This window comes from Ostrea edulis, chromosome 2 (genome assembly GCF_947568905.1).
Source record: "Ostrea edulis chromosome 2, xbOstEdul1.1, whole genome shotgun sequence".
NCBI lineage: Eukaryota > Metazoa > Mollusca > Bivalvia > Ostreida > Ostreidae > Ostrea > Ostrea edulis.
Window position 1 is genome coordinate 12,415,407 of NC_079165.1, and position 27,146 is coordinate 12,442,552.

General features: G+C 34.7%; 2 protein-coding genes and 1 long non-coding RNA gene across 14 annotated transcripts in view; 2 read left to right on the plus strand and 1 right to left on the minus strand.

Annotated features, from left to right (window-relative positions):
- LOC125681061 (uncharacterized) overlaps positions 1–1,866 on the plus strand; it is a 29,086-nt gene extending 27,220 nt beyond the window's left edge. For all 3 annotated transcript variants that reach the window (XM_056156120.1, XM_056156119.1, XM_048920969.2), the window contains 3 exons: positions 37–132; positions 775–867; positions 1,028–1,866. In XM_056156120.1, coding sequence (XP_056012095.1) covers positions 37–132; positions 775–867; positions 1,028–1,294 — 456 coding nt within the window. In that variant the 3' untranslated portion in view covers positions 1,295–1,866. The remainder of the gene's footprint in view (positions 1–36; positions 133–774; positions 868–1,027) is intronic.
- Positions 33–8,780, minus strand: LOC130052086 (uncharacterized). Of its 2 annotated transcripts, none has more exons than XR_008800449.1 (3): positions 8,202–8,780; positions 682–4,702; positions 33–166 (listed from the first exon to the last, which is right to left on the minus strand). It is a non-coding gene; the product is annotated as an uncharacterized LOC130052086 (long non-coding RNA). The 2 variants fall into 2 exon arrangements; XR_008800448.1 differs by having other exon boundaries at positions 682–4,595; positions 8,202–8,658.
- Positions 7,200–25,775, plus strand: LOC125681055 (uncharacterized). Of its 9 annotated transcripts, none has more exons than XM_056156122.1 (12): positions 7,200–7,353; positions 8,997–9,139; positions 10,029–10,193; positions 12,104–12,163; positions 12,325–12,378; positions 16,130–16,171; positions 16,296–16,358; positions 20,754–20,795; positions 23,535–23,733; positions 23,827–23,922; positions 24,564–24,656; positions 24,817–25,775. In XM_056156122.1, exons 2-12 carry the CDS (start codon positions 9,084–9,086, stop codon positions 24,889–24,891), a joined length of 945 nt encoding a protein of 314 aa, XP_056012097.1. In that variant the 5' UTR covers positions 7,200–7,353; positions 8,997–9,083; the 3' UTR covers positions 24,892–25,775. The 9 variants fall into 9 exon arrangements, with proteins under 9 accessions (XP_056012097.1, XP_056012098.1, XP_056012099.1 ...); XM_056156123.1 differs by having other exon boundaries at positions 10,047–10,193; XM_056156124.1 differs by lacking the exon at positions 16,130–16,171.
- Positions 25,776–27,146: the final 1,371 nt, after the last annotated feature.

A 27,146-nucleotide genomic window follows, 5' to 3' on the forward strand; every position in this document is an offset into this window, starting at 1 on the left:
AGTGAAATGTTATGTTTTTCTCTTTCGTTCCAAAAGGAGGTTTACAATTGCTGTCAACACTATGCCAAAGCTCAGAGACACAGACTGATCCAGGTCATCACACTACCTTCCAGATCCGAAGAGCAATCACAGGTACAACTCACATCATCATAAATACTGTCACATCCTTCAATAAATAATGGAACACATCCTTAGGTTTATACCAAAAAATATCATGCAGAACTCTAGAGACACAGTGATGTCATCATGAGTCAATGAACATATATTTTCACTGTTTTCATAGTTGAGCAAATGTATATAATTAAATGATAAGCAAAGTCTTACATCGTAGAAGAGAAAAGTATATAAGGTAAATGATCTTATCAAAGTAGTTAACCTCTTTTGAACAAAGAAATTCAATGCCTACGAGACTTGATAAAACACCTGTGTGCTATGCAAGTCCTGGTAACAATACCCAGTTTCAGTAAAATACGCTTTGCTGGATATAAACAATTTTGAGTCGATATATACGTAATTTATTATATCCAATGAGGTCATGATGTGTTTCTAAACTACACGTAATGAAATTAAGTTTACCGTTAGAATTTTGTTCGCTGTAAGCATGTTGTACTTTATTTATGTCGAAAGACATTTACTATATGAAGTATGGATTTCATGAATGAATACAACGTAAGAAGAAACCTGTTTCCGACTTTGCAGCTAATAGGCTTTGTGTTGCTCAGGTGATAAGAATGTACATTGGAAGTAAAGGTGAAAATGTTTTTTGACTACTAGGATGCTGCAACACCTGAGAAGGTGATGTCCAAGGTGGTCGATCTTCAAAAACAGACGGCGTCAATTGCTCTATCCGATGTAAAGAACACAATCGTTAGTACATATTATTCATGTTTTGTCCCTTCAAAAGCTACAAGAATGACCATTTCATTGATAAGTTAAATCTGGTATAAGTTGTAACAATGCAAAAATCCCACAAATAACAATATATCGTTCCTACATCATAAGATGATAGGGTTATTGTTGTTTGCAGATTACAACCAGATCAGAATTTGCAGACAACGAAGTTAAACAGAAATACATGGACCGTTGCATGCAGCTGTGCTGGATGATGGCAATACAGGACCCTCCAATGTTGCTCCATTTTGGACCGGCACAACATGAAGATTTTGATAAAAATTTGTTCAGATTGTACACAAAGCAAGGCAACAGAGTAGATTTCATTGTTTGGCCAGCTTTAGTTTTGCATGTTAACGGGCCCATTGTTCAGAAAGGTGTTCTTCAACCGACGCCAAGCTGATAGGATAATCCATCTGCCTGATTGATACCAGCCGTATTCAATGTCATTACTACCTGTAGAAAATAGCAAATAATCATAAGCAAATAGATATTTTCTTAATAATGAAATTCATGATTAGGTATGAATTAAAAAAAAGTCATTACTTTGCGACAGTTTACAAAACTTTAAAGCATTGAGATTTGAAAGATAACAATGTAACACTTACATGTATTGTGTCATAGATGTACAATGAAGAGGTAAGTTACATATGATGCAGAATATTAAATAGACATAAATTATGTGTAATATCAGAACAATATATAGGCATACATTATATGTAATATCAGAACAGTATATAGGCATACATTATATGTAATATCAAGAAAATATGCAGGTATATATTACATGTAATATCAGAGCAATATATAGGTATATATTATATGCAATATTTAAACAGTATATAGACATAAATTATATGTAATATCAAAACATTATATAGGCAGTCTATGTTTTGAATTTAGAAGTTAAAAAAATTCATTGTACATGTATGAATGCATAATGTAATGAAATAAAAGATATGTATATGATGCTAATTTTGAGTGAAAATATATGAAATACGTGTAAATCTCACGTGCAGTAACACGGGTAGTGGACCGCTGTTCTGCTTTGTTTGACAATCGAGACCGTGGAAATCTTAATTTGCGAGATGTACATGTTTACTTTACAAGCTACGTCTGATTTTATGAAATCTTATGTGGAAATCAAACAGTTTTTAGAGAAGGGAGATAATTCAGATCGGCATGAATAAAAGTACAGCGACGTCAGCTAAACCATGGTCAAGATATAATATAAAGATATGATATCATATTACACCCATTAATCATTAGCCCCTAAATTTTCAAATTCAGGATAAATCGTAGTCTCTTGGTTAGAAAAATGTAAATGATAAAAGAGGCAAAAATTCCTTTCCACTCTTGGAGAAATAAATAACAAAATCTTTTGATTTATTGAATTACTTTTATTGGGAGAACTTACTCCCCCCCCCCCCCCCCAAAAAAAAACCTTTAAAATTTGCGTCATTTTTGTAATTTCACCTTATTAGAAATGAAAGAAAATCATAAAAATTACTGCATAGGAGATATATATCAAGCCCTCTAAAATATATCTAATATGCAGGAGCTCCGCCCCGTCCCTTGGCCTCCACCAGGGCTTAACCCTGGATCCACTTGGGGACTCAAGGCGGTTCCAGAACCCCTGCCTCATAAAGTTGCGCCCCTCTAACCGCAATTCCTGGATCCGCTCCTTGGAATTTTAAGTAAAGGTAAATAAATCAAATATAGGTTTCTCTTTACCTCCCCCCCCCCCCCCCCCCCGATTCACGAAACATAACACATACTATATTGAAAATTGGTTATTGATCAACGTTAATAGCTTTAATAATATAGTTAAAATCATTCAATTTATCAGTATCAGAAAGTTTACATTAAATGAATGTCAGTAAAAAGCGATCACATTTAAGCATTAAAATTTATTGTTTTAGCGAATAATCAGAATCACATTGGTTTATTTCATGTATCAACTGATAGAAATAGTCTTAAACACGTAATCATTTTCTTGGTAGTGTTAGTGTATTTATGTATTAATATGAGCTACTACACGAATAAACAAACAAACAATCACGACGATTTACCAAGTGTAAAGTTGTGAGGAAGATCAGTTCCCAAAGTTGAAATCGAAATCTAAGACACCAAAGTAAATTAAAAACAAACCCTGACGGACATAATTCTGTCAATGATGAGCCTACAATACAATGTACATACAAGTTTAATGGGAGCAAACGGTAGAGATGACAAAGCACTCTATGTAAATACTAAGTTGGCAGCAGGTGGAGTGAAAGTCTTCACATATATTTTTTGCATCTCTGTCCTTCTATATACATGTATGTTATCTGGTTTACGAATAAAACTTTATGTAATATTGGTGCTCTGGCAAATTTCCATATACTTATGGTGCATCAAACCAAACATAACATAACACCTGTATTGTGTGAAATATTGTCATTGATTAGACGACAATAAATAAAATCATTCTATAAAATGATAACAAAAAACAAGATAATGCAAGGTGAAGATAACGAACAGTGATCAATCTCATAACTCCTACAAGAAATACAAAATAGATAGTTCGGCAAACACGGACCCCTGGACACACCAGAGGTGGGATCAGGTGCCTAGTAGGAGTAAGCATCCCCTGTTGACCGGTCACACCCGCTGTGAGCCCTATATCCTGATCAGGTAAACGGAGTTATCCGCAGTCAAAATCAGTGTGCCAAGAACGGCTTAACAATCGGTATGAAACACGTCAGACAGCATTTGACCCAATGCGAGGTTGTATTGACGAACTAGATCGTTATAATGACCATAGAATTTGCGAAATGCTGACTTCAATCGAGACTTGTTTGTCAGTAGCTTACCTCGATTTAAAAACTGACTATACCCAGAACAAGCTCTTGCATATCGAATCAGTTGAGATATATAAACACCATATGCAAGTGATAATGGAATATTGCTACACAAATATGGGAAGTTGACGATGGAGAAGCTGAAATCATCCCGTTTATCATACAGTTGAGTTGTCAGTTTGCCGTTAATGTCTACTTTCAATAAAATATCTAAGTATGAAGCAGAAGTGGACGACTCTGTGGTGTCCTTTATTTCGAGCTCAATAATAATATTTATTCATTTATATAGCACCCTATATGACTAAATAACCACTCTAAAGCGCTGCACACAATACAAATGATACAGCATGTTATAAACGTAGTAAAAGGAAATTATAATAGCATTAAGACAGATAATATCAAAACAATGCTAGAAAAACATCAATATTGTGAAGTAAAATTACTAAAATCTAAAACATGATATGCATGAAAAAAGTTCCACGCCGTACAATCAGATGATATAAAATACAATAGTTGAAATAAATATACAATTATACACTTGTAAAAGTCATGTTAAAATGATGGTAAAGAAACTATGAAATTTTAACCACCTATAATACTAATAATATGCAAGTCTAAAAAGATTTGTTTTCAAATGTTTTTTAAACGTGTTCAATTCTGACAACGGCAGAGAGTTCCAGAGTAGCTGTTGCCACATCCAAGCGCCTGTTTCCATATGCAGAGGTTCGACATCTTGGTCTAACGAATGTCAGTGAATTTTCAGATCTCGGGGAACGATTCGGTTGGTAAACAGTGATCACCTCCTTCAAGTATTTTGGTGTCACCTTGTATGCGTAGAGGATAATTTTGTATTGGCTGCGCCTGTCAATAGGAAGCCAATGTAAAGGGAGATCTAGACAATAATGACAGCACAAGTTGTTTCTATGAAAATCCCTGAATGCGATCAAGTGAAATCCCCTGTTATACAGCTAAAATTAAAAAAGCAGGTGTTGTCAAAGTCCTCACCAATGTACATGATGGAGTTCCGTAATTACTGAAGTAAACAATTATGTATAGGGAGCCAGGAACGAAGAGAAAAATTGGGGAACATTTCTATGAACTGTACGGCAATGAGTGTACGGAAGCCATTGACCATCTGTCGGGGGGATACGGGGAGGAGAAAGCTGCCCTGGTGCTCAGTGGTGTTTTTCAGGTAAGATATTTCATCTTAAGTCAAAAGGAAAATGTGCAGAGCAAAAAATTCATTTTTACTGTAAAGAAAAATCAAAGTAGTTATTTTGAATTATAGTGGTATTCTAGTTGGATTCCGATACGCGGCCCTTCCTCATTCACGTTATATAACTTCAAACGCTAAAGTGTAGGTTTATTAGCATTGAGCGCTGCTGTTTTTCTCACCAGAATATGTGTTTCTCCATCACAAAAGGATTTTTCACATTTATGCATCATAATTGTATGGTGAATCATTCAACTTAAGAGTTTGCTCTGCTGAATTCTTAAATACACGGACTCTGTAAGGTGATGTTTTTATTTTCAGTTTATCGCCAATAAGACAAAGAGGTCTGCTGACGAGGTACATACACAAAATCGGTCAAGATTTTCTACTTAAGAAAAATTCTTTAATTGTTTCCGACCTAGTCTTCTTGCGCAACAATTTACTACTTCCAAATTTTTTTCATTAAGCGATCGATACGCCTAAAACATTTATACCTGTTTATAACGTTACACATGCACCTGGAAGCCATATTTACTGATTGTTACTGTTAATTAACTTTTTAGAGACACCTGAGGGACTCTGAGACTGGAAACGTTATCGTAATATACAAGAAAATTAGTGAACTTCAGAAGGAGGTTTCCGCACTCTCCATATCAAATGCGAAACAGGTATTCATTCCTTATTGTTTGCAAATCGTAAAATTTATTTAAACCAATTTCTATGAATATCGTTATTCTATTTACAAATGTCGGGCATCCAAACTTAAGAAAAGAAGAAAAAAGTGACAATCAAAAGACCAAATTCAGAAAAAAAGAGTGTGCAGCTGTCCAGAAATACAGTGTATGTATAACAATATTGTATTATATATAAAATTGATTTTTAGAATCTATGAATATGCTGCTGTTAATGGTCATGAATATATAATAACAAAATCAATTTCAGTCTGATTAAAACCTAAACCGGCATGAAAATGACGAAATTAAAAATTCCGACTTGAAGAAATAACATGTCTTTGATTATATTCTATTGAAAAAGGGATATTTTGATGAACTGATTTACATTCATATGCTCTTTATATAGGCCTACATGTACTCAAGCGCGCATTTCCATTCTAAATCCGCTAGTAAATGTACACACTCAATATAACCACCATGCATGTAAAAACATTTCATCTTTATTTCATTTAATTCATCATAAACGGAAACAAAATACATCTTCGGCTGCGTCAATATTTATACAGAATAGGTGAAAGCAAGCAGGAACTGTGTAGATCACTGTTCTGAGTCTGCGGCAATATTTCTACAGAATATGTGAGAGCAAGCAGGAACTGTGTAGATCACCGTTCTGAGTCTGCGTCAATATTTATACAGAATAGGTGAAAGCAAGCAGGAACTGTGTAGATCACCGTTCTGAGTCTGCGTCAATATTTATACAGAATAGGTGAAAGCAAGCAGGAACTGTGTAGATCACTGTTCTGAGTCTTCGTCAATATTTATACAGAATAGGTGAAAGCAAGCAGGAACTGTGTAGATCACTGTTCTGAGTCTGCGTCAATATTTATACAGAATAGGTGAAAACAAGCAGGAACTGTGTAGATCACTGTTCTGAGTCTGCGGCAATATTTCTACAGAATAGGTGAGAGCAAGCAGGAACTGTGTTGATCACCGTTCTGAGTCTGCGTCAATATTTATACAGAATAGGTGAAAGCAAGTAGGAACTGTGTAGATCACCGTTCTGAGTCTGCGTCAATATTTATACAGAATAGGTGAAAGCAAGCAGGAACTATGTAGATCACTGTTCTGAGTCTGCGTCAATATTTATACAGAACAGGTGAAAGCAAGCAGGAACTGTACAGATCACCGTTCTGAGTCTGCGTCAATATTTACACAGAACAGGTGAAAGCAAGCAGGAACTGTGTAGATCACCGTTGTGAGTCTTCGTCAATATTTATACAGAATAGGTGAAAACAAGCAGGAACTGTGTAGATCACCGTTCTGAGTCCCCTTGTGTTTAGTACTTACTTCAGCAACTTTAGTACTTACTTCGTCAACTTTAGTACTTTCGTCAGTAACTTTAATAGAGTATTAATGGATCCCTGAGTTCTAACAATATTTTTTACAAAGTGAAATAGGCTTCAGCATTCACTATCCAAGTTACAAATGCAAATCAAAGTCTTTAGCAGAATTTAGAACTTTCTCTTAAAAAAGATCATATGGCATCTATATGGTCTCCCCGACGCGATTTAAGAACGACACAGTTATCGTTCCCTGTTAAAGGGTACAACTTTTCAAAACGAAAGAAGATCACAGTTTTGGAACCTTTTCACCTATACACTACACTACAGTAGACGGAGTAGGTGGCTTGGGAGGAAGATTTACTCAGCTTATAGCGACGTTTCCAGACAAGGTGAGTTCTTATTTGTGTTTCTTAGTTATTGGAAATTATTTAAAACAACCCCGTCAGAAAACGCCCCCCCCCCCCCCCCCTCAATACAGTTATCATTTCACCTCTAGGCCTACTGAGAACGACATGAAATGGGTCTAATAGTAAAATGTAAGACGTTTTCTGACTTCTTTGATTCTACTGAATTTCTATTTAATCTTATACGAGATGTAATATGTTATTTCAAAGCTGCAGTAAACAATCTATTCTGATAAAGATTTATGATATACTGTTATATTGGGATCAACTTTCGTTTTCAACTTCGCATTAAAGCCTGTGTTGTAGGATATCTATTCAATTGTGACACCTGTACTGTAGAGCGGGAACCGGAAACTAGTCTAATGCATGTAAGATAAAAATCCCAGCAAAACGTCCTTGCCTTTGAGCAGAAATCTACTATATGGTCTTTCTCGTGTGGCTTAATCTTCTAATCAAGTACACTATTGTCAATAATTATAATTATAATATACGGTTATTCCTTTTATGGAAAGCCAGTTAATTTTTATTGATAAGAATTAGCACAGAGAGAGAGAGAGAGAGAGAGAGAGAGAGAGAGAGAGAGAGAGAGAGAGTTAAATTAGGGATAATTATAGGAATGCTAATTGAGGCATACATTCTGTGCTCTTGATGATTAGATTTGAATTATTCTGGTTTTGATAGCATTCAACCTAGGGCTGGGGGATCAGGGTTAGATCGATTCAGTTCGGTTTCGATTCAGAAAAGCATGATTCGGCTTTTTTCCCGATTCAGTTCATGTTATGTGCAATTTATCAAATGAAAGTAAAAAAAATTGTAACGAGTAGCATACTTACATTCTGTAATTTAATCTTATTGCTAGCGCCTTCGAGTGAGAGCATATACTTAAGTGTTTTTGCAGCTAATGCGACAATCTCTACCCAGAGTTGTCGTTCCTTGCTCTCACTTACACCTCTGTTAACGTCTCAAAATAAACAATGTTATTCCAGGTGTAAATCCACTTTTTTTAACGGCTAATAAAACTGAGAACTATTTTATAAAATATCTACATACAAAACAGTCACAAGTCGGCTGTTCATTTTCCAGTGAAATTCGTCAATAATCCTATGTCCCAGTAATATAATCCGAATTTGTAAAGTGCTTGTCTAACACACTTAACATCTTCAAAATTCACGGTGTATTTATAATAAGAATGAATTTTCTGGTACATTCTTGAAAGACACAGTTATGCAACCAATACGTCATCTTTCAGAACAACCTACATCACAGGTGTCAATCAACTGCAAGAATTACACAACAATAATGTACAGACACAACAACTACTAATGCTGGATGTACATAAGGAAATTAAAGTTATCAATGAAATGAACAAGTTTAACAGCTATTTCTATATTGTTGTTGTATGACAGGGTGGATAGAGAATCTACCAGTTCCTACAAGTAAACGGTAGTGATTGGTTGATAGGTAGATTACAGAACCCATCAGTTCCTCCAAGTATACAGTATTTATCGCTTGTTAGGTAGAATAGAATACCTGCCAGTTCTTACAAGTACATTCTAATGAGTATTAAATTTGATGGATTGCGAGGCTAATAGTTCTTACATAAGTACACTGCATTTGTTGTTTTATAGGTCAGTTCCTACGAGTACACAAGAGTTGGATTATATGATGATGACGACGATGATGAAGAGACACTGATAAACAAGCAAGAAAGCAGAATGTCGATTTGGTGGATAATCTCAGGGTTGGACTGGATCTCGGGAAAAATAAATCAGTTTAGTACATTTAATGATTTATATATACGTGTATATACATCTACTGTGTTCTTGTACGGTGACGGTCGCTTAACAGAGTAAGGGATAGTAATGGACGTAAAAAAGAGATTACTAACTATTTACTAATTAGTAACTGTTACTCCTCCTAGGCACCTTGTACCATCTCTGGTATGTCAACGGGGTCCGTGTTTGCACAACTCTTTATTTTGTATTCCTTGTGGGGGTTATGAAATTGATCACTGTTCGTTATCTGGGGGGGGGGGAGGGGGGGGGGGGGTCCGTGGCCGAGTGGTTAGAGCATCTCGCTCAAAGTCACACCGCCTCTCACCTCTCGGCGCGGATTCGAATCCCGCTCGCGCCGGTAAGTGAGAAAGTTTCCCAGTTTACTTTCGGAAGGTCGGTGGTCTCGTCCCAGGTACATTATATCTGGGTTCTCTCTTCCACCAATAAAAACTGGGCGCCACCAGATAACTGAAAAATTGTTGAGTGTGGCGGAAAACAGCTAAACAATCAATCAATCAATCGTTATCTGATATGAACTTTCAATCCCATAGTACTTTATGTGTAATTATTATTCAGCCTTCTTTGTTATGACATATTGAGGATGACTTAATTTAGTGTGTAGGAATTTAGAAGAAAATACAGTGCATTAGATACAGTAACATTGTGGTGACAAATCAATAAAAGATATGTGCTGATTATTTCAAATTATGTAATGAATAAATCATAACTCCGTTAATGTCCATCAGTCCAAGACGATGCTTTATCAACTGGAAATTGAATTCTGAAGTCTGTGATATTGAAGTTAATCTAAACATTATTAGGTAAAATTTTATTTATTTTGTTAATTTCAGTTATCATTTTGTTTGTTCGATGTGTATTTCACAGATTTACAATCATATTTAGAAAATGGCTCGGGTGTTGTACATGTACCTTGGGATGGATGTGGTGCCTCTTTAAACAACTATGTTGTTGTATTTACGGAAAACCCAAGAACTGCATCAGATTCTTACATTCACAAGTTTGTTGTTGTACACACCGAGCGGATAAAAGGTATAGACAATTGTACAAAGGTGTCAACATGTTACAAGTATAGATAACAATGTGCGCCGAAACGCTTCGACCTTTTGCACCCATTTACCGACGTAGGGCATCTGATAGTGGATGAATCATAATTATAACACCGTCGATCACAAAAGAAACAAACACATACATAATGTACACATGCGTTTTCAATCACTTAAATGGTATTACCCTTTTACAAGGCGATATAATTATGAAATAGTGACGATAAGATATAGAATACATCCCTAAGATCCTCAGACTTAGTGGAACGACAGTGTTAGTTTTCTTACATTTTGGCACACTGTTTTTGCCTATAATAGCTCTAAAACGTCATTGTTATTTCGGATTTCAAACATTTCGGTTGAGCATCACTGAAGAGACATAATTTGTCGAAATGCGCATCTTGTGCATCAAAATTGGTACCATATCAGTTTTACATCATGACCCCTGGATCGAGGCCTCTGCTGGTGGACTGTTAGTCCCCGAGGGTGTCTACAACCCAGTAGCTAAGGACTTTGTTACTAGCTTGAAAATACGGATGTATATTTAATAACTGTGATAAAATTTAGAAATTCATTTCAAAATTAAGGATTATCTCCCTCACCCATAGTTCTTATCCTTGAACGAATTTGACTCCACTTTTTGGCACACTGTTTTTGCCTATAGTAGCTCTAAAACGTCATTGTTATTTCATTTTTCAAATATTTTGGTTGAGCATCACTGAAGAGACATAATTTGTCGAAATGCGCATCTGGTGCATCAAAATTGGTACCGTATAAGTTTTACATGATGAATATTTATGTGTGGTTAAACCACAGGGTCAATTACCAGGGCAAGTCCCCAATAGTTCATAATTTTAGATGGTTTATTTAATGATCTTCTATCAAAGAATCACCAGGGTACAAATTGTAATGCAAATATATCTTCATGTTGTGTAGAATCTTCCACTTCATTCACACGTGTCTGGGAGGGACCACAAGAGAGTTTTAAAATATTGATATTTTAATGGTGTAATTTAGATGGTATCATGCAATTTGGTTGGATGATCAGCATTTATAAAAAACCAATTCATATCGTATCAAATGATATTTTGCTTTTTCCCGCCATATGACTTTTGTGGACGCCATTACGCTGCAGACTTTCAGAATGCTAATATGATATCGATACTTTCATAATGATATAAATAATAATTCAGTTTGCACATTAGAAAATAGTTTATAAGGATGAAGCATTTGCTTAAATATACTTTATGATCCTTAGCTCAAAAGCACTAGCCAAATGGACTGCACTCGTTTTTTCTCAAAGCAGGCATTCAGAACAAGTTTGAGAATAGAAAATGTCATTTATTTAGTAAATGACGAAAAATAGAAACAGTACAGGGGGGTCATTAAAACCAAGTAAAAATTAAGATCATGTTGTAAATTACTAGATGACCCCCTGTTACATACATCTATAAAATTAACATTGAGAAAGAGAACATATATACACAAAATAAAAAACATCCGATAGGGGCTCTAACAAGATGACCCCCTATAGCATACACATATGTAAAAAAAACTAGCATAAAAATATTGCCTGTCCATAAAAAATGGTGGGTAGCAACAACAAATCAAGGCCATGAATCCAAGACAAAATACATTAATATACTTTACAATATAAATTGGTTTGAACCCACTTATACATTTTTTTTTACAAAGCGCTTTCCACTTTGCAGTGATGCTTATGTGAGTTTATAAACGTCACAAGGAACACACTTTGTAGCACAGAATAATCACCACCAGCAGCTTTTCCAAGATGCTTTATTTTGAAATTTGATATAGAAATGCTCCAGGGAGTAGAGATAGTCTATGTTTAATAATAATAGTTGAATAAGATTGAACTGTAATTTATAACGACAGATACATGTACCAGCGTGAAGCAGAAAAACTTCAGGAGGAATGTAGAAATCTAAAAATCAGGTAAGCATCCAAGTCATAGCATTAATGATAACTGGTTATGAAATATCAATAATACAATAAGTTTATTTTGAAATTTGATATAGAAATGCACCAGGGAGTAGAGATAGTCTACGTTTAATAATAATAGTTGAATAAGATTGAACTGTAATTTATCACGACAGATACCAGCGTGAAGTAGAAAAACTTCAGGAGGAATGTAGAAATCTAGAAATCAGGTAAACATTCAAGTCATAGTATTAATGATAAGTGGTTATAAAATATCAATAATACAATAATAAGTTTTCATCAAAATATCTTCCGATTGATACCTTGCATCTTTGTTGCCATCATGAAAATACATTTCTAATCATGGTTGATGGATGACAATGAAAATAATCCCACAAACGCAAATTCAAAAAGTCTTTGCGTTTAAAATTGTTTTCTTTGTTTTACCGATATTTTCAAGTAAGCAGTTCATCTTCACTGAACAAGAATCTGCTGATTGTTCTTTGGATTACTGGTCTGTTTATTTAAGCGGTTTGTTTTCACTGAATAAGAATCTGATGTTTTTATTTAAAATCATACTTTGATAGTTGAAGTTTAGGACAAAAAAGTTATATATATGAACGACAGATGATCAAAATATTCTCTACGACCATAAAATCAATACCGTGAAAGCAATACATATCAAATTAAACACAAATTGAGAATCGAGATACCGGATTTAATTTCAACTCGAATATTTAAAAGCTACATGTAGTATTGCATACTTGGTGTTACCTCAAAACAGCGCTTTACTTTGCTAAACTTTCAGAAATTAAACATTTTAAATTATACATGTTGTTTTAAAAATCAAATTACAAGTAGTATGTTATTTGAAGAAGCTATGGCTAGTCTATACTTGGATTTTTCAACACCTGAATATAGACTGAACTCTATGATTATGGATGTTGCCTACCACAGGTTCTATAAACGAGCACGGACCATGGATGATATTCCTTCCAAATCATGCCGTCAGTTCCTTAAGCTCAAATTTACAAATAAAGGAATAGATGCCGTCAACATAAGCAACATTCTTCGTCATAAAAGGGTTCAGTCGTGTATTCCTACTTATTTCAAGTTCAAGTCTACACCCTGTATTTCCTACAGCTATACGTCTACTATTGCATCCAAACTTTTTAATTATAAACAAACTTTGCAGTGCTTAGATATAGACCATCTTATACGTAATCCACCAACATGTTCTTGTTCTTCATCTTCTTTCAACTACAGTCCAGCTGGACATGTCATTACTGGTGATGTTGATATAGTTGAAAACGAGGACCTCCAATCACTTATTCTTAAATGTCCTAAATACAGAGAACCTCGGTGTTTTAATTGGCGACAGAACTTCATCTCTATTATGAGTTCTGGCGAAGATTATGCCAGACGATGGGCTAAATATGAAAAAGAAGAACTTGATACACTGTCAGAATGGGTTAAAAGCATAAGAGGGATATTGAAATCCCGCATTAGACACATGAAAACAAACGTACGTACCATCTATCCTTCTGTAATTAGTAAACCAGAAGTGATAAAATAATTAGATAGGTTACACGAGGAATATGTTTTGTTTCCAGCTGACAAAGCTAGTAACAACATTGTCTTTGTTTGTAAGGCTCATTATTACAACTGTATTTTAAACGAACTTGGCATTAATTCCACTTTTGGTAATCATACTTATACTCCAACTGCCCTTTCAAAAGACGAAAATCTTCAAAACCATGCTTCAGTTTTAGACACATTTAATATTCCAGTCATTGGGTCGAATGAATACGAGTTATCGTACCTATACTGGATTCCTAAACTACATAAAAACCCTTACAAACAAAGATACATTGCTGGATCTAGTAAGTGCTCTACCAAGCCCCTATCTTTGCTCCTCACGAAAATGTTAACAGCTGTGAAGGAGAAACTTCAAACTTACTGTGCTACTACATATGCCACAAGTGGTGTTAATCAAATGTGGATTCTAAAAAATTCTAAAGAACTTTTAGTAAACTTGAAATCACAGATTTTCCCCCAAATCAATAGCATTAAAACCTATGACTTTTCAACACTATACACGACCATTCCTCACGATAAATTAAAGACTAGACTTTTTGACATCATAGACAGTTGCTTCTTCAACAAAAACGGAAAACGGAAACATTCATATCTAGTGATCAGTCATTCAAAAACTTACTTTGTTAAACACCACTCTGATTCCACGCACAAGCACTCTGAAGTTGAAATAAAAAAATATGCTAGAGTTCCTCATTGACAATATCTTCGTGGTCTTTGGTGATCAGGTCTTCCAACAGTCTGTTGGAATTCCCATGGGCACGAATTGTGCTCCTTTGTTAGCTGACCTTTTTTTATATTCATATGAAGCAGAATTTATTCAAAAACTTCTACGTGAGAAGAAAAAATCTCTCGCTGTGACCTTCAATTCGACTTTTAGATATATCGATGACGTTTTGTCCATTAACAATGATAGCTTTCATTCATATGTCGATTTGATATATCCCTGTGAGCTCGAAATAAAGGACACCACAGAGTCGTCCACTTCTGCTTCATACTTTGATATTTTATTGAAAGTAGGCATTAACGGCAAACTAACAACTCAACTGTATGACAAACGGGATGATTTCAGCTTCTCCATCGTCAACTTCCCACATTTATGTAGCAATATTCCATTATCACCTGCATATGGTGTTTATATATCTCAACTGATTCGATATGCAAGAGCTTGTTCTGGGTACAGTCAGTTTTTAAATCGAGGTAAGCTACTGACAAACAAGTTGATGGTACAGGGATTTCAACAGTCTCGAATGAAGTCAGCATTTCGCAAATTCTATGGTCATTATAACGATCTAGTTCGTCAATACAACCTCGCATTGGGTCAAATGCTGTCTGACGTGTTTCATACCGATTGTTAAGCCGTTCTTGGCACACTGATTTTGACTGCGGATAACTCCGTTTACCTGATCAGGATATAGGGCTCACGGCGGGTGTGACCGGTCAACAGGGGATGCTTACTCCTCCTAGGCACCTGATCCCACCTCTGGTGTGTCCAGGGGTCCGTGTTTGCCCAACTATCTATTTTGTATTGCTTGTAGGAGTTATGAGATTGATCACTGTTCGTTATCTTCACTTTGCAAGTAATTTCATTTTAATTCTAAGTTAGTATTTCATATTTGGTATACCGTAACCTCGAAACAGTACTTTACTCTGCTAAACTTTTGTAAATTAAATGCTTTAAATTATGTATAGTTTTAAAATCTACACGTAATTGGACATCAGTTGTTCCGGAATTTACGAAATATCACATCATTGTGTTTGTTCTGATGGATTCAGTTATTGATTTGTATAGAGGGAATAACATGGGAAGGAAAACAGTTTCCCGAAATGATGTTATGTTAACAGTATAGAAGATAGCATAGTATTTCAACATATACTATACACATCTTGTACCATAAGATTCCAGGGCAGAAAGGAAAATTTAAGGAAAGAGATAAAAGAACTGCAAATAACACACTCAACGTATTGGTCTCACAAATCTCTCAACATCTGCGAATGAAATAAGCTTAAACCTGTAGTTTTATTTCAAACAAGGGTAAGTTAGATTACCATGTAAATGACGCATATTTTCAAATAAGGCTCAACGTCACGCCGATGAGATGAATGCAATAATGGTTTTCTAAAAGTAAATAGCTTATAAAACATATTGAAAAGTGAAAAATTGCACGAAAATGTACAAACTAATGCATTAGATGTTAATTCATGCTATGTAAGTATACCAATCTATGTTTTGCTCTCTATTAAAGTGAAGATATGTTTTGAGTTTCATAGTAGGATTTGATTTTGTGGGATTATTTCAAACTTGTTCAGTTTTTACGAACTTTTCTGTATGTTTCCTGCATCGAATCAAGAATTGATCCTGTGTTGAAAAAACTTCTTTTCCAGATTATCTGATAGTCAGGCAGAAGTGCGAACTCTGGAATCAAACTAAATACACATTTTTAATATTATAACACAATTAAACTCTGCAAATGAATTTAAAAAGGCATTATTCGTTTCAAAATAATGATATACTAGATACAGTACATTGGTTTGATTTTTTCCCATTAAGACTCAGTCATAGAGAAGAAATATTAAATGATGAACGACGGGAAAAGAAAACATTTATATCCAAGTAAGTATTTAACAATTTTATCAAATTATATGGTCGTTATAACGATCTAGTTCATCAATACAACCTATCATTGAGTCAAATGCTGTCTGATATGTTTCATACCGATTGTTAGGTCGTTCTTGGCACACTGATTTTGAGTACGGATAACTCCGTTTACCTGATCAGGATATAGGGCTCATGACGGGTGTGACCGGTCGACAGGGGATATGCTTACTCCTCCAAGGCACCTGATCCCACCTCTGGTGTGTCCAGGGGTCCGTGTTTGCCCAACTATCTATTTTGTATTGCTTATAGGAGTTATGAGATTGATCACTGTTCGTTATCTTCACCTTTTATTTAAAACAAAGAAATGGAATAACTTACATTGCGTTACTGCTGTTGTGCATACCAGATTCTTGCTGTCCAAAAAGGTTATGTGAATGTTTTATTTAAAGCATTACGTGTGTTGATCCATGTTAATCACTCCAACAGTTTGTGATATGCTTTTATACCACTGGAGAACTCGTACTAACGATATTTACTTTAAGGTAGCTCATTACACCAAAATTTTATTCAATAGCTCGTTAAAACACATCTTATAAAGCATGATTTCACCATCGAAAGAGTGATATAAGCTCTCAATTGTTTTACATGAATCCTTTGTGATTTATCCCGGAAGGATAAAAATGTGTTTTGTTTGCAAATAAGATACTCTAAAGTACAAATTTCGTTGTGATTTGATGCATAATATGAATATCTAAGAGAACATTCTTAAACGACTCAGATAGACGTTCTAATTTTTGAAATTAAAAAATATTTTTGAAAGTTGAAAACGTTATTTACTAATATTTTTTCCAATCTACGGATAAAATCTTCAAAAACCATGTCAATTAAAAAAAAAGATGCATTAGAAAAATATATTTTGAAAAGAAATTGAAATAAAATTGTCAAAATTTAGAAATATTACGATTTTTCAAATTTGAACCAAGCCCGATCAGAATTATAAAAAAGTAGATATGGAGAACATTCTAATAAAAAACCTATATTCCCGTGGTGTAAAATGGTTTACAAATTAAACGAATTGATAATGGAAACTAATTCTATGATGAACAGTACATAACAATTAGGAAAAATATGATTATTTTAGTAATTTCTATCAATTTTGATCGGGATGGTACTTTTTTCTCTGGTATGATTATAGTGATTATATCTAAAATTTAGTTATTGCGTTTCAATTTTTTTTTGGTAATATATTTCTTCCAGATATCTCTTTTCTCACTGGCGTGGTTTTTTGGGGGATTTTAACAATATCGACAAATAACATTTTCAATTTTCATAAGTATATTTTCTTTAAAAATTGGAACATTTATATCTGAATCTTTTAGGCATGTTTTATTAGACATTCATATCACATACCAAATCACAACGAACGTTTGAATCAAGAATTTCTTATTTGGAAACAAAATTTTTTTTTTATCATTCCGTAAACAATCACAAAAACTTCATATAAAATAATTGAGAACTTGTATCACTCTTTTGATGGTGAAATCATGCTTCATAATATGTGTTTTACCGAGCCATTAAATAAAATATTAGTGTAATGAGCTACCTCATCACCAATGAAAGACTCTCGCCAGTAGTGATACTTTTCAGTCTGATGTGAAAAGACATTTCGGGCAAAGAATAGAATATATAGGACGTTTGAGCTTTTGGTGAAGTGTTGAATTTCGAAATTTGGAACGTATTTGTTATTGATAATTCAATTCGTTGAATTTCGCAACAAAATCGAAAACTAAAACTATCAGTTATGTGTGTATCATAAAATCCAATTCGCCACGATTCGACTCCACTATAAAACAATTCACCACCATTCAACTCCACTATAAAAACAATTCACTACCATTCAACTCCACTATAAAAATAATTCACTACCATTCAACTCCACTATAAAAACAATTCATCACCATTCAACTCCACTATAAAAACAATTCACTACCATTCAACTCCACTATAAAAACAATTCATCACCATTCAACTCCACTATAAATAACAATTCACCACCATTCAACTCCACTATAAAAACAATTCACTACCATTCAACTCCACTATAAAAACAATTCACTACCATTCAACTCCATTATAAAAACAATTCACTACCATTCAACTCCATTATAAAAACAATTCACAACCATTCAACTCCACTATAAAAACAATTCACTACCATTCAACTCCACAATAAAAACAATTCACCACCATTCAACTCCACTATAAAACAATTCACTACCATTCAACTCCACAATAAAAACAATTCACTACCATTCAACTCCACTATAAATAACAATTCACCACCATTCAACTCCACTATGAAAACAATTCACCACCACTCAACTCCACTATAAAACAATTCACCACCATTCAACTCCAGTATGGAAGCAATTCACCACTATTCAACTCCACTATAAAAACAATTCACCACCATTCAACTCCACTATAAAAACAATTCACCACCATTCAACTCCACTATAAAACAATTCACCACCATTCAACTCCACTATAAAACAATTCACCACCATTCAACTCCACTATAAAAACAATTCACCATAATTCAATTCGGCTTTGAAGAACAATTCACCACCATTCAACTCCACTATAAAACAATTCACCACCATTCAACTCCAGTATGGAAGCAATTCACCACTATTCAACTCCACTATAAATACAATTCACCATCATTCAACTCCACTATAAAAACAATTCACCACCATTCAACTCCACTATAAAACAATTCACCACCATTCAACTCCACTATAAAACAATTCACCACCATTCAACTCCACTATAAAAACAATTCACCATAATTCAATTCGGCTTTGAAGAACAATTCACCACCATTCAATTCCACTATAAAACAATTCACCACCATTCAACTCCACTATGAAAACAATTCACCATCATTCAACTCCGCTATAAAAACAATTCACCACTATTCAACTCCACTATAAAAACAATTTACCACAATTCAACTCCATTATAAAACAATTCACCATAATTCAATTCGGCTTTGAAGAACAATTCACCACCATTCAATTCCACTATAAAACAATTCACCACCATTCAACTCCACTATAAAAACAATTCACCACCATTCAACTCCACTATAAAACAATTCACCACCATTCAACTCCACTGTAAAACAATTCACCACCATTCAACTCCACTATAAAAACAATTCACCATAATTCAATTCGGCTTTGAAGAACAATTCACCACCATTCAATTCCACTATAAAACAATTCACCACCATTCAACTCCACTATAAAAACAATTCACCATCATTCAACTCCACTATAAATAACAATTCACCACCATTCAACTCCGTTATAAAACAATTCACCACCATTCAACTCCACTATAAAACAATTCACCACCATTCAACTCCACTATACAAACAATTCACTACCATTCAACTCCATTATAAAACAATTCACACCATTCAACTCCACTCTAAAAACAATTCACACCATTCAACTCCGCTATAAAACAATTCACCATAATTCAACTCCGCTATAAAACAATTCACTACCATTCAACTCCACTATAAATAACAATTCACCACCATTCAACTCCGTTATAAAACAATTCACCACCATTCAACTCCACTATAAAACAATTCACCACCATTCAACTCCACTATAAAAACAATTCACCACCATTCAACTCCACTATAAAACAATTCACCACCATTCAACTCCACTATAAAACAATTCACCACCATTCAACTCCACTATAAAAACAATTCACCACCATTCAACTCCACTATAAAAACAATTCACACCATTCAACTCCGCTATAAAACAATTCACCATCATTCAACTCATCTATAAAACAATTCACTACCATTCAACTCCATTATAAAACAATTCACCACTATTCAACTCTACTATAAAAACAGAAGCTGAAGATTAATTACGCGATTCCGTTGATGAACGGTTTGAAACTGAATATACACCTATAATGTCAACATTCCAAATGAACCAAAGTTCATGTAATAACAAACATTTTACCTGCAAAATCGGAGACGAGTTTTTCTACAAAGAAAAAAGCCCTCGCTGCTCAATGACCGTAAGCGCCGAGCAAAGGCCTAAATTTGAAGCACTTCATCGATCTTGATGATGTATCCATATGTATGAAAAATTGTCGAAAGAAAGACGTTAAACAAGATACAATACAATTAATCAATCGACAGGGAATACTTACTCCTTCTAGGCACATGATTCCACCTCTGGTGTGTCAAGGGGTCCGTGTTTGCCCAACTATTCATTTTGTATTGCTTGTAGGAGTTATGAGATTGATCACTGTTCGTTATCTCCACTTTCATCAATCAATCTTCTGATATATTGGACGTTTATATTTTAGATTTGAAGAAGAAAGGAAAGAAAAGGAGAAAGCACTAACAAGGTTTTCTGTTAGATATCTTTATACAAATGTTGGTATATATGATTTTTTTTTTATTAAGACGTTCTAAATTAATCAATTGCAAAGCCAAAACCCTCTACACTCTGCCCAGTGTTGCATTATATATTTGAATTTCAACCGAAGTATTGATATACCTTCAGACCCTGAAGCGCACTACTACACCACTTGCACAGAATGGTACGTAACGATTCTTGGAAGGAACGGTGAACAGTTTGTACGAAACGCTGAACGATTTGCACGGAACGGTATACGGTTTGCACGAAACCCTGAACGGTCTGCATGGAACGGTGAACGGTTTGCACGAAACGCTTTAAACGAAATGCTGACCACTTTGTAGGCGTGGCTTGCACGCTTTGTGAATGGTCTGCACGGAACGGTAGGCGTGACCTGCACGCTTTGATTTTTTTCGGTATCATTTGGTTAAAATAATTTCAATATAATAGCAGTATTCTAGATATTAAAAAAAGATTGAGAAAGAAATGAAGATTCATTTTAAAATGATTACTCATGTACGATGCGGTAAATTTCATTTCTTACTTATTCGATCAAGAACTTATAAACACGCTGGAATGAAAACATATGATTTTTTTTTATTTCGAAAATAAAAGAAAAATATGCAAAAATAGAAAAAAATCGAAGTTTATTGATTCATTGTTCTATTAAATTCATTGAAACTGAATATGAAATGATCGCATCTGTTTCGCTATTTTTGTACATTCATTCTGAGTGTCGTTAAAATACATGTATATTTGCAATTTGTATATTCCAGGCCTCTTCCCAAAAACATATGTTAAATAAATGTAAAACTTATACGGTACCAATTTTGATGCACCTGATGCGCATTTCGACAAATAATGTCTCTTCAGTGATGCTCAACCGAAAAGTTTGAAATCCGAAATAACGATAAACTTTTACATTTTCCATAAATGTGTACGTGTATGAAAACAGACAAAATGATTTTTAAGAACTTCTCGTCAGGAAAGATTGCAACATTTTTGGACGGGATGAGGGTTGTGAATGGTCTGCACGAAACGAGAGACATGACCTGCACTCTTTCATTTTTCTGCATTATTTGTTTCATCCTGGGGTTAGTTGAAACAAGACACAGTTTAATGACTTATGAACATGCTGGAATAAAAGGAAATGAATATTTCTAAACTTAGGAAATAAAAGGAAAAAATGCATAAATTGTATCGTCATGGAATATTGGTAATTCAACCTTATTTATTCATTGCTCTATCAAATCCATGGAAAAAATGACGTCTGTTTCGCTAATTTTGTACATTCAATCTGAGTGCCGTTAAAACACGTGTGTAATCTGTATATTCCAGGTCTCTACTCAAAGACAGATGTTGAAAAACCTATACATTTTTACATACGTGTATGACAACAGATAAAATGATTTTAAAAACTCTCGTCAGGTAAGACTTAAACATATTCTTGGGCGGGAGGGAGGGGGTGCATCTATACATCGTATTAGCCATTCGATAAGAACTTGTCACCTTGGATAAGAAGGGAAAATATAAAACAATAAGAAACAATCAAAATATGATTGAAATATATTGAGAAATAAATCAAACTTATAAATGAATAGATAAAACAAATAATGACTAACTACAGCAATGATCAACAGATATGCGAGCGAATCTAACATTCAATTTTGATTAGATTGTTGCATTTGCCTCAATTTTAAACCTATAGAAAACTGCATTCATTTTTGAGAGACAAAACATGTAAACACCTCTTTTGTCATATTTCAATTGCGCCCGCCGATTTTCACACCTTCTGTACAAATGTTAATTTCAAATACTGGATTAGCTTACCTCTTTTGTGGTAAAAAGCATCTTGGAGTTTATGTAGAATATGCAAGTAATACACAGGTCGGTCTTTGCACTATGCAGACAGTTCCGATAAACAATTTTGATGAAAATAGAGAAACTTAATCACACGAATGTAAAAAGACAGATAAATTATTCTTATATACCAAAAAAAAAAAAAATAATAACGAGGGCAGAGATATACATGTCCCTGTACTTGCTAGAAAATACCAAGGGTGATAAAATGGTATCGGATTTTGCTCTGCCTGGTGGTGTTATAAAACATGTTTTCTTTCGATTATTTGCAAATTTTCACTGTTGAAATCCTGTCTTAGAAACATTTTGAAATAATTGCTCAATTTCCAACAATGTTAACCTGTCCTACATACCATGCCGAAATGACTTGCACGGCCTCTATGTTTCTGAGGGCGTGATTTGAACGATCTGCACGTTTCTATGGGCGTGGCTTGATCATGCATGAAACGATTCTTGCACGAAACTATTTGCTCGGAACGCTGAACGGTCTGCATGGAACGGTGAACGGTTTGCACGAAACACTTAACGGTTTGCACGGAACGGTGAACGGTTTGCACGAAACGAAACGAAATGCTTTGGATGTGTAGTAGCACGCTTCAGGGTCTGTACATGTGTAAGATTACATATATTGTAAGCAAGAACAGAATGTATATATTTAGTACAGATGTTATTCACATCATGAAAAAGTTACACATACTAATTCAACAGTTGTATTCATAATTTTCTGATTTAACATTAGATATGATAATGATTAACAATTTATTAATTAAGTGTATTCATGCAAGCTGTTCTTTTAGCTAGTTCTTCAGTTGACATAATTTTGTATTGTTTGTATGTGAATTACATGCTATGTTTGGTTATATTTTAGATTAAGTTCTATTGCTGGGGATAAATTAAGGGTAAATAACCCTGGAATAGCTGATCTGTCAGACGAAAATCGACCAAACAAATTAGGAGAAAAGTTCAGCGAGCTCTATGACAACGAATGGACAGAGGCATACGAAAGTTTAGAAGATGTTGGTGTTGATGAGGAAGAGATAATAAAAAAGCTTTTGGACATTTTAAAGGTATCACCTATAGAAAGAAATATAAATGTTACTTCTGGTGCTTGATATATCAATCGAAGTGAAATGTTATGCTTTTCTCTTTCGCTCCAAAAGGAGGTTTACACTTGCTGTCAGCACTATGCCAAAGCCCAGAGACACAGACTGATTCAGGTCATCTCACTACCTTCCAGATCCGATGAGCAATCACAGGTACAACTCACATCATCATAAATACTGTCACATCCTTCAATAAATAATGGAACACATCCTTAAGTTTATACCAAAAACAGCATTCAGAACTCTAGAGGCACAGTGATATCATCATGAGTCAATGAACATATATATTCACTGTTTTCATAGTTGAGCAAACGTATATAATCAAATGATAAGCAAAGTCTTACATCGTAGAAGAGAAAAGTATATAAGGTAAATGATCTTATCAAAGTAGTTAACCTCTTTGGAACAAAGAAATTCAATGCCTACGAGACTTGATAAAACACCTGTGTGCTATGCAAGTCCTGGTAACAATACCCAGTTACAGTAAAATACGCTTTGCTGGATATAAACAATTTTGAGTCGATATATACGTAATTTATTATATCCAATGAGGTCATGATGTTTTTCTAAACTACACGTAATGAAATTAAGTTTACCGTTAGAATTTTGTTCGCTGTAAGCATGTTGTACTTTATTTATGTCGAAAGACATTTACTATATGAAGTATGGATTTCATGAATGAATACAACGTAAGAAGAAACCTGTTTCCGACTTTGCAGCTAATAGGCTTTGTGTTGCTCAGGTGATAAGAATGTACATTGGAAGTAAAGGTGAAAATGTTTTTTGACTACTAGGATGCTGCAACACCTGAGAAGGTGATGTCCAAGGTGGTCGATCTTCAAAAACAGACGGTGTCAATTGCTCTATCCGATGTAAAGAATACAATAGTTAGTACATATTATTCATGTTTTGTCCCTTAAAAAGCTACAAGAATGACCATTTCATTGATAAGTTAAATCTGGTATAAGTTGTAACAATGCAAAAATCCCTCAAATAACAATATATCGTCCCTACATCACAACAATATAGGGCAATGTTTGCTTGCAGATTACAACCAGATCAGAATTTGCAGACACCGAAGTAAAACAGAAGTACACGGTCCGTTGCATGCAGCTGTGCTGAATGATGGCAATACAGGACCCTCCAATGCTGCTCGATTTTGGACCGGCACAAAATGAAGATTTTGATAAAAATTTGTTCAGATTGTACACAAAGCAAGGCAACAGAGTAGATTTCATTGTTTGGCCAGCTTTAGTTTTGCATGTTAACGGGCCCATTGTTCAGAAAGGTGTTCTTCAACCGAAGCCAAGCTGATAGGATAATCCATTTGACTGATTGATACCAGCCGTATTCAATGTCATTACTACCTGTAGAAAATAGCAGATAATCATAAGCAAATAGATATTTTCTTATTAATGAAATTCATGATTTGGTATGAAGTAAAATAAAGCCATTACTTTGTGACAGTTATCAGAACTTTAAAGCATTGAGATTTGGACGATAACAATGGGGCACTTTCATGTATTGTGTCATAGATGTACAATGAAGAGGTAAGTTATATGTGGTGCAGAACAACATATAGACATAAATTATGTGTAATATCAGAACAATATATAGACATACATTATACTAAGTGGTTTTGATTTCGCAGTGCTAAACGTTTGCGGTTTTTCATATTGGTCTAATTGCGGTGGTTTTAATTTCATGGAATTCAAGTTCTATTTTGATTACTGGTAAATGTTCAAAACGTATTATGTCACACTTGCAAAATGATTGCGGTTATTTTAATTTCGTGGAAAAATCCCCGACTGCAAACATAGCGAAATAAAAACCATCACGGTCATTTCCCCATTTACAGTATGTAATATCAGAACAGTATATAAGCATACATTATATGTAATATCAGAACAAAATATCAATGTTTTGAATTCAGAAGTTAAAGAAATTCGTTGTACATGTATGGATACATTATGTTATGAAATGAAATAAAAGATATGCATAATGATGCTAATCTTGTGTGAAAATATATGATATACATGTGTACGTGTACATCTTGCGTGCAGTAACGGGTAGTGGACTGCATTAACTTTTGTTTGACAGTCGTTACCGTGAACATGTTTATGTTACAAGCTACATGTACATGTACGTCTGCTTTTATGCAAAATGCAAAAACTTTGAAGAGCAAGGGAAATAATTCAAATTGGAATGAATAAAAGCACAGTGACATCAGCTGAACCATGGTCAAGATATAATATAAAGATATGATATATTAAATCCACTAATCATTACTCCCACCATTCCAGATAGTTATCCTTTATATTTCACAGATTTATATATTTCGGTGATTTTGAATATGACAGGACATAGTAACGTATTGTTACTTTCATTCATAGAATTTTGTGTATGAGATGTGCATACAACGCATCTCATGTTTAACATACTGGTATCGGTGGCGGATTAAAGGGGGGGAGAACGCAGTCCCTAAATTATCAAATTCAAGGTAAATCGTAGTCTCTTGTTTAGAAAAATGTAAATGATAAAAGAAGCAATAATTTCTTTCCACTCTTGGAGAAATAAATGACAAAATCTCTTGATTTATTGAATTACCCCCCCCCCCCCCTCCCAGGAAAAAATTGCGTCATTTTATTAATTTCACATTGTTAGAAATGAAAGATAATCGTAAAACTGACTACATAGGAGACATATTTCAAGCCCTATACAATATATCTGTAAAATCCAGGGGCTTCGCCCCCTGGGCCCTCACGAACGCTTAACCCTGGACCCAATGGTTAGGGGGCTCAAGGCGACCCCAGACCCCTTGCCGCATAAAGTTGCGCCCCTCTAACCGCAATTCTTGGATCCGCTCCTCGGAATTTTAATTAAAGGTAAATAAAACAAATATAGGTTTCTTCTCACGTCTCCCTGATTCACGTAACATAACACATACTGTATTGAAATTGATCATTCTGCGTATAGTCAGTTTTTAAATCGAGGTAAGCTACTTACAAACAAATTGATGGTACAGAGGTTTCAAAAGTCTCGATTAAAGTCAGCATTTTGCAAATTCTTTGGTCGTTATAACGATCTAGTTCGTCAATGCAACCCCGCATTGGGTCAAATGCTATCTGACGTGTTACATATCGATTGTTAAGACGTTCTTGGCACACTGATTTTGACTGCGGATAACTCCGTTTACCTGATCAAGATATAGGGATCACGGCGGGTGTGACCGGTCGACGGGGGATGCTTACTCTTCCTAGGCACCTGATCCCACCTCTGGTGTGTCCAGGGGTCCGTGTTTGCTCAACTATCTATTTTGTATTGCTTAAACACTGTAGGAGTTATGAGCGTTTGTGATCGTGTATAACCTTTTGTTT